The 8,854-nt window shown below is 34.1% G+C and overlaps 1 protein-coding gene across 2 annotated transcripts in view; it reads left to right on the plus strand.

The window, feature by feature from the left end:
• RASEF (RAS and EF-hand domain containing) overlaps positions 1–5,683 on the plus strand; it is a 33,921-nt gene extending 28,238 nt beyond the window's left edge. For both annotated transcript variants that reach the window (XM_050987059.1, XM_018923003.3), the window contains one exon: positions 621–5,683. In XM_050987059.1, the coding sequence (XP_050843016.1) occupies positions 621–729 (109 nt within the window). In that variant the 3' untranslated portion in view covers positions 730–5,683. The remainder of the gene's footprint in view (positions 1–620) is intronic.
• Positions 5,684–8,854: the final 3,171 nt, after the last annotated feature.

The following is an 8,854-nucleotide window of genomic DNA, read 5'->3' on the forward strand; positions in this document are numbered from 1 at the left end:
TTTTCTTTAAAATTCCCCTTCTCTAAATTATTTACAGCTAGAAATTCTGTTTATGTACATTTAGCACCTGGTGTTTCTCTTATAGTGTGTGAGCCAAATATTACAATTCTACTACCTTTTCAAGCCATTTTTGGTTAAAGTATAATTTTTAAAGGCCTCCAAGGAAGTGGTCTGTAATCCATAATCAATCACATGTGCGCAGCTTTTAAGTCTGCATTTCTGGAAAACATCCAACAACATGCATTTTTTCTATGAAAGTAAATTTATATTTGAATCTGAAGTTATTTTGTTTTGTACTTAGATCTATGAACTTTTTTTTTTATGGTAAAATACAGAAGCAAATAAGAAAAACTTCTCAAAAGAAAATGATAGATAAATCAGAACATGGGGGAGTTACTAGATATTAAAAGAAATTATATTTTTATCACTATGAATTGCACAGAAATGTCAATATGATTACCAAATTGGAAACTTGTGAGACATGCTGATTCTGTGCTAATTTACATTGCCATACAATAGATGGTGATGAACTCTGCAGCATATAGTGGTAAAAATAGATGAGTGAACATAAATAGAAATGTGTTAATTGAGTGCAATTTTTTGTTTTTGTTTTTTTACAGTGAGGTGAGAAAACGAAGTGATAATCAAGATGATACAAGATCAGTAACCAGCCTGGCTGGGACACCTGTCAAAAAGTCAGCACTCATGAAAAACTGTTGCAATGTTTAAATTACAGATAATTTTCCTTAACTAAAAAACTTGTATATTTTAAAAAACCCAAGCCAACAACCAAACCAAAATATTTCAGTAGTGTTTCCTTTTTATTAAGGATTTATGCATTTGTATATTTAGAAGCTACACATGATGTTCAAAATCTAGACTCTACTTTCTGCTCATTCAAATTTGTGAAATTGCTTCACCCCATAGACTGTTTTTTCACTTTTTTAAAGTAATATTATTCAGTGCAATGATCTCAGAATCAGTGCTGCAGTAGTCACTGCATACGATATTGTAATATATATTATTGTCTCTACCTGAATGTTTCTTTATGGCATTCATATTTCTTATATACAGAGCATGGTAATATCCAATATTACTCACAGGTATAAAAAAAAATTACAGCTTCAGTTAATTTAATCTCTTTTTGATCATGTCAGCTCATCTAGTTTTCGACAGCCTTAAGGATATGTTGATTAAACATTTCTTAAGAAAACTCCAAACGATTAAGGCTTGCCTAGGTCCAAGTTATCCCTAAGTTTACAGGAGCCAGAATGCTCTTTATCAGAAGAAGACAGTGGCAGGTGCATGGTGTTCTGTTGTAGTTCCTCAAAAGTTGGCCAGTTAAACTGTATTTCATTTTGAGTGCTGGGGTTTGACTAAGTGAGAAATAGACTTTGTAATTGATCCTACATAGCTAAGAGGTGAGAGAATTTGTCTGGACTATTAAAATTCAGAATTCCAGAGAGAGTGTAACACCTGTGATATGTAGGATTGCTGAAATGTGTTATGATCCAGTATCTATCTGCCTGTTTAAGCTACGTCATTATTGTTACTATAGACTGGTAGGAGTTGAAATTTTTCCTTTGCTTTTTCAAATATCTTCTATTCAGTCAGTAACTGAAGGATTGTAATAGTACATAGGAATCTGATTTAATATATATTTTAATGTATTTTTAATAAGTTTTTAATCAGCAGGTGAAAGAATTGCTGCACATGCACAAGCATTTGTATAAATTTTTCAGTAAAAGAGAACCCTGGAATGAGCAGCAATCATTTTAATGAGAGTTCCTTCAACTGATTTTAGAAAAGTTCTGAGAAACTTACCAGGGGGTGGTAGCGTTAGGTGTCAGCATCTCTAAACACTGAGTTTTGCTTAAAATAGTTCCCAAGAGTTCAATAATGTAGTAAAAAATTATGGGCATTTATACAGTTAGTGATCAAAATCCAGTTCTTAACTTTCATTGATTTGGATCAAAATCAGATAACATCTTTTCAGAGCCAGAAAACTGTTGTCTCCTCTGTTTCCATTAATAAAACCTCTCCAGGCTGAAGCCTTGTTTAGTAAAGTAAACCTGGATAAAGTTTTAGCAACTGATGCGAAAACTGCATGACTAGCAGCTGCTTGATGCATTTTATCAGCACTGTATGTCAACACTGTATGACCTGTACTGTGTTATCTCTCATATAAAATGTGGGAATCTGAGAATCAGAATGGTTCATAATTCACAAGTAATAAAAAAGCTTCAACTAGGAAAAGAAATGTTTTTAGGCATCCTTTCAAATCTGTAATCAGAGCAGCTAATCCTTGGGTAATTATCAGAAAATTTTATACCGAGAGAAATCTAATGCCAGAATGAATAAGACATTTTATTTCACTGTAAAATAGTTCAGCCCTAGAAGACAAAACATGTTTGGTGAGAGATTTTTGGATTACTAGGAGAATGCTACCTAATTCCATGCAGGAGATTTCAGAGTTGTAGCATCTTCCCACGCAGCAGTACAGGATGCTTTGCTGTAGTCCTGAGATGTCTGAAGCATGTGACAGAGAATGCAGGGCACTCAAGTGTATCAAGAATATGTCTAATCACATACATATTGTTTGCTGTTAACCCTATATTATTAAAAAAAAAAAAAACCCAAACCAGCTTCAGTTAGCTTCTTTGAGGAGAAAAGCCAATTTTAACTGTCTGCTTTGATGAGGGCCTCTTCTGTGTGTTCATTGTGTGAACCCTTCCCTTTGTCCATATGAATGAGATGGAAGTAAAATTAATTTGGTAATTTTTTGCGGTAGGGAGAAGAGAGGAAGATGATACAGTGCTTGGTTTGTGAAGTGTGAGCCTTCAATATGTAGGCTTTTGCATTTTCTTGGGATAGGATCAAGATTATAAGTTGTTACTTATGTTCCAGAAATGTTTCTCATTCAGTGTTGCTAGCTTGGAGAGCCTGGACTGGAGATCAGTGTTTTATGTGTGTGTCCTGAGCTACTGTGTTTGACTAGCTCTGTGGTCTTGGCCTCCAGTAAATGAGGTGCAATGTTTGCTTGAACATTATTGACTCACCTGCATGAGCCGAGTATTTTGGCTGGACACAGAGAATCACATAAACTGATTTGCAGGAAGGATTTCTGGAAGTGGTTTTGTCCAGCCTTCCAAGGACCCAAGCAGAGGTGGACTTTGGCTAGCCCTAGATTTGGTTATCAGTGGGTTTGTGTAGCCAGCCTGTGAAAATGCCCCAGGACAGAATTAGCACCACCATTCTGGGCAACATGTTCTCATACTTCTCCTCCTTTTCTGGATAAACATTTCTCTTCATGTCCAAATTCAGTTCCCCAAATGACTACAAATTTATAACAGTTTTCCCCCATTATGTAGAAGAATTTGACTATAATCTTGGTGATTTCCCTTTCAGTATCTGTAGCCCTCCCTTGGCCTTCTCTCTACCAGTGTGACAACATAAGGAGTATCTCTTGCAAAATGTTTCTGGGTTCTACATCCCAGAATTAGCAGCATGTGTGCATGTGTAGTAATTGCTTTCATATATAATATTTGTAGAGAGGCTGGTTGAAGGATGTAAGTTCAGGGACTTGGCTTCACACCAGTTTTTCCCTCTCTGCAGGCCACTGGTGTTTTTAGTACTTTTGTTTTTCATTTATTTTAATAACTAAAGTCTATCTTATGTTATTTAGTCCAGTTATTTAGCCTGAATCAATTTATTAAGTTCTGTAATTTTTTTGTGTCATGTAAAGCAACTTTATTTGAAATAGTGTTGTTTTTTAAATAAGATTCAGGGTTGAAGGTTGTTAGCTGTTAACAGAGTTTTACCTTGGAGAAATTTATGATCAGTGTCTAGAGGACTGAAAATGCACTATTAAATGGGGATATAGCTATAGCTCAGTTGGAACTCATTTTAGAAATGCTGTGATGGTCAACACCATCATATTTTGAATGTTCACATAATACTGTGTTGAATTTATGTTAAAACAAAAGAACTTGGAAAAATATTTAAATCTAGAAATTAAAGCATGTATTTATACATGGAAAGAATGAATGCATAAGTTTTTCTGTTTTTTCAGTTTAAAAGGTTTCCTTGTATTCAACCTAAAAGGTAAAATGGCAAACATCAGCTTTATGCTCTGACATGGTTGCACTATTGTCCTTTGAATGTTTTTGTGGTTTTTATTAGTACATAAGAACTGTTCATTTAATCACACAAATTTATTTTTTTAGTTAGTGGAAGTGTTCCCTTAATACATGTATTTATTTGAAAAGGAAAGTTCTTTCATGTTTTTCCTCATGATCTGTAAATAAATTATTTTTATTCAGTTGACATGGAAACATTATTTTATCCTGTATTTTTGACCCTTTTTAATTGTAATTTATTACACATTTCTGAGGCAATAATTTCTATGACATGCTCCAAAAATGTTTTGATCATGGAAATTCTTGTAACCACTTTGTGCCTGTTTAGCATGTTATTTAGCATATATTTAGCATATATTTAGCTATATTACTGGCTTAATAAGACAAACTTCAGCTTCTAAGTTCTGTTATGGCCTTACATGGCTTAAGTATTTTTCTGTCTAACTACTTTTGTATTGACTAGAAAATCCTCTGTTAGGAAAAAAAGTTACAGTTATAAATCTGTATAAGATGCTAAAACGTAGTTTAAGGAAAATATCTATAAGCCACTCCTTCAAGGAACATTGTTCAGCTGTGCATATGTGCAGATCTCCAAATAAAGTAATAAGTTCTGTGCTAGTGCAGGCAATCCACGTATATATCCTTTTAAAGAGGTTTTCTATTTTTTTCCCCATCAACTGCTATACAGCAATGGTAGGGAAGCATTTTAGGTAAAAATACTGCAGTCAACAATCCCCGATCATAAACCAAAGAGAATAATATATTCATGGTACTTCATTATATTATAAAGAAACGTATTTTCAAGATGTTTCTAGTTGTGTTCGATAATTATAAAAATGGACTAATATCTCGTGTACAGTTCCAGTGGCCTTCACTACTACCTCTGCCTGACTTGATAAAGCATGTAATTCTCTGATACTGTCTGGGCTACTTACGGATTAAGAAGATTTTTAGAGTGCCAGTTATTTTATTAATCTTCCACTGTATTACTATCAGCCCTAATCCTTTCTTATTGGTATCCTTAGGATTCGTAATATCAATATTTGCCATGATTAATTTTTAAAACTATTTCTTATTTTGAGGAAACTTCCTGTAAAAGAAAATGTGACTCAATATGTAAAGTGTTACTGAATCTGTAGAAAGAAGTCCTTTCTCTGCAATTCTGCTCCTTGAGTTATGGCTTCAAATAGCTGTATTAATAGAAAATTAGTCATGAAGTGACTGAGTAACAAATAAAACCAAGCTTTGGAAGTTTCCCACTGAATATAAAAGGAAGTATGTAAAATGTGAATCTGTTTTCAAACTAGTACGAGGAAGAAATTTTACCCATTGTGTGTTTGTCTTTCAGTAAAAGTCTGTATATTCTATAAATAATTCTAAATTATGAAATTTTTTTTTAAATTTTATGCAACTAAAATTGGATTTAGTGCAGCTTGTCCCTCCTTAAAATGACTGATCATTTACTGTTTGTATATATATGTTCAAAACTTAACACTTTTCCTCTATTGCAAATTACTGTATAATAAAATACTTTTCAATAGACATTTTTCTTCAGTGTATTTTTCTATCAGTACATATGAACAGCAGTCCAGCATAACATTTGTGACCTGTCAGCTTAATGTTGTTGTTGTTCACCAACTTCTGCAGCCAGGTGCATGCAAGAGGGATGCAACCAAACACCAGTATCTGGCTGCCTCCAAATATTTAGCCTCAATGAACAGTCATTAGCTTTGAGCTGAGAGATGTCTCTCACTGATACTCAAATAAATCTTGCTGTACCTCTTTACAGAGATGCATTAGCCATGCTGTCCCTAACCACTAAGATGTGATATTGGTAAAGTAAGAAAGAAAAGAAGATAAGTAGCCCAAAATAACAAGCCTCTTGCAAATATGCTTTGCATAAGACTAGGCATCAACAAAAAATGCTTTAGGGGTATGTATATCAAAGACAAAAAATGCCCCAAAATATAAATTAAAAGGTGCATCAGGTAAAATTGGCTCATTTAAATGTTACCATGGAATAACAGAATCATGTAACTTAGAAAAGAGTTCCAAGACTGAGTCCATTGGGTAAGACCAAGGCCTGTACTTCTAAGCTCACATGTGACTTCACTAATGATTGGATTTGGAGCTAAAGCATGAATGTGTGCTGCCATCTGAAGCAGAACAATAAGCCCTGGAAAGATGGGATGGGAATGAGGGGTGTGTCACTGTCAAAATGCCCTTTTCAAAACCTGATTTCCTTTCTTTTAGAACACAAGACATCAAATTAATTTTCGTGTTTGTTTTCCTCTTCAGGTATTTTTCCCTTTTATTTTTGTAACCTGTTCTTCACCAGCCGCAAAAGCAGTAAGAATTTAAATATGGTTTTGCTTTCTTTATTATTTGCACAAATTAAAAATTATTGTTGAAACTGAAACATTTAGCCAAATTTAACACCTGATGTTATCAAAGTATAATCAGAAACTATTTTTATCATCTTACATTGGGGGCTGTATCTTCTTACTGGCATTGTGGTCAGCAGGGAATTCTAGTTCACAAGCTAGTGGTGTAAGCCAAAGAAAATCAGACATGCAGCAACAAAAGCTGTTCTTATGGCAACAAAAAATAAACACCTGGTAGTTTTCTGTTTAAACTTTGCTCTTACTTTCTGCCAATAATCACAGATTTTCTAAGAACTTGCTATTGTTTTCATTTTGAAAAAGGTATTTTAAAAAAATCTTACTTAAAAATAGGAAACAAATCAAAGACAGAATAAAAGATGTAATGGTCTATGAGTTGCTTATTTTTCTTGTTCCCCTAAATCACATGAGAACTTCCACAAGGAAAAAAATTTCTGGTGTTTGTACCATAATAAAAGATCAATGCCAACATGTAAGATACAGGAAAAAAAGACAGTGACTATATTTAGTACGCAATACTGACTGCCGCATGTTTGTTTTTCCTGAAAGTAGCTTTCCACTTCAGTCTGGATCCATTTCTGTGGAGTGTTTCCTTTTTATAGCTTTTAGGGAATTGTTCTTTTCATGTCACAAACATATTTTTAGAGAGATAACTGTAGTTGGATTGTTAGAAAAAATATTCAGGAATTTTGCTGTAAATTTATCAAAGTTCTCATTATCAGTTGAGTAAGTCAAAGTGCCTGAGATTTGCCATGGTTCCACAAAACAAACTCACTTTAACATTTGTATACTGAATACTTTAACATTATATACTGAATAGATGCACATTCTAAGATAAAATAAGGAAGCAAAATAACTGTGAAAACTAAAACCAGATCTGTGAGAGCAGATGGTACTATATGAAACTGTGTGTGTAAGTGATGAAAATAAAAATAGAAGCTATTTATTGAGTGAAATGTTTTAGATTAATCTAAACCCCAAACTGTGAATTATAGTACCAGTTTGTGAAGTACTTCATATTTTCCAAAATATTTCTGCTAGTTTTTTATACAAAAGTGAAGACATTGTTTTGGCAGTATCAGGGCTGTAATATTAAACTTCCATAGCTGAGTTCTGGACCACAAGAATCCTAGCTGAACCATACACAGCCCTTGCCAACTCTTGCAATTCTTATTCATTACACTTGATCAAACTGGTGGAAATCTGTACCAAAGCTGTATAGATGAAGTAAATTCTACTAAGAGATTTCTGCAAATGCACAAGAATACATATACTTTTTCCTCATTTGTTTCAAGTCATCAGAAGTGACCAAACATGAGTGATAGTGTAAGGCTAAGCAGTGAGCAGTAAACTTGGTTTGTATAGCAATGTTCCCACTCTGGGAAATCAGTTTTAGTGAGCTATATACTTATACATACCTATATACACATAAACATTGGAATATATACTCTTTATTTATATACAAACATGCACATGTATATGTATATATGCTGCATGTATACATGCATGTGAAACAATGACTGCTGGTTTTCCCTTAAAAAAATCCTTGATCACAGAAGCCTTCCTGTAGTGGTTTTCATAGATGATAAAGGTGACATCAGTCATCTTGTCATGTTTTTTTCTCAGTGTATGTTTGCTCTATATCCAAGGCTGTGTCTTGCTAAACATGTACTGGCAACTACTTTTGCTTTTGAAACCCAGAGAGTTTTTAGTCCTTCATTGCAAAGTGTTGTAGTCTACTTTGTATGTAGAATCACAAATCATTGAGGTTGGAAAAAATCCTAAAGAGCATTAGTCCAACCATTAACCCAGCAGTGGCAACACTAAATCATTTGTAAGTGCCACATCTACTTGTCTTTTAAATTCTTCCAGGGTTGGTGACTAAACCAGGTCCCCAGGTGTTGGTACCTAGGGCACAAGGGAATGTTTCTCTGCCTGTACTGAGAAGTCCTGATCCCCAGGGGAGCACTGCTTTTAACCTTTGTCCATGGAGAAAGCTTCCAAGACTTTGGGATGAATTGGAGTCTATGAGTGTGTGAAATAGTAGTGTAGTTTATCATAGAATGAAAAACTTAAGAGTTTTGGGTTTTCAGTATGGAGGTAGATAGAAGACAAGGTGGAGGATTTTGGGCGTTGTGTGATCTCCTTCTTGCTCTTCATCTACTCCATTTTCTGCAGTGTTGGTAGCACAGAGTGATTGGTTAGAAAGAACCACAATACAGATATTGTGTGGAGAGAAAAATAATTAGTTATTGGTAGAAAGACAGAAATAAAATATGTTCTAAGAGTTAATGGAATGAAATAGCTTTAAAA

This window comes from Serinus canaria, chromosome Z (assembly GCF_022539315.1).
Source record: "Serinus canaria isolate serCan28SL12 chromosome Z, serCan2020, whole genome shotgun sequence".
NCBI classification, from domain to species: Eukaryota; Metazoa; Chordata; class Aves; order Passeriformes; family Fringillidae; genus Serinus; species Serinus canaria.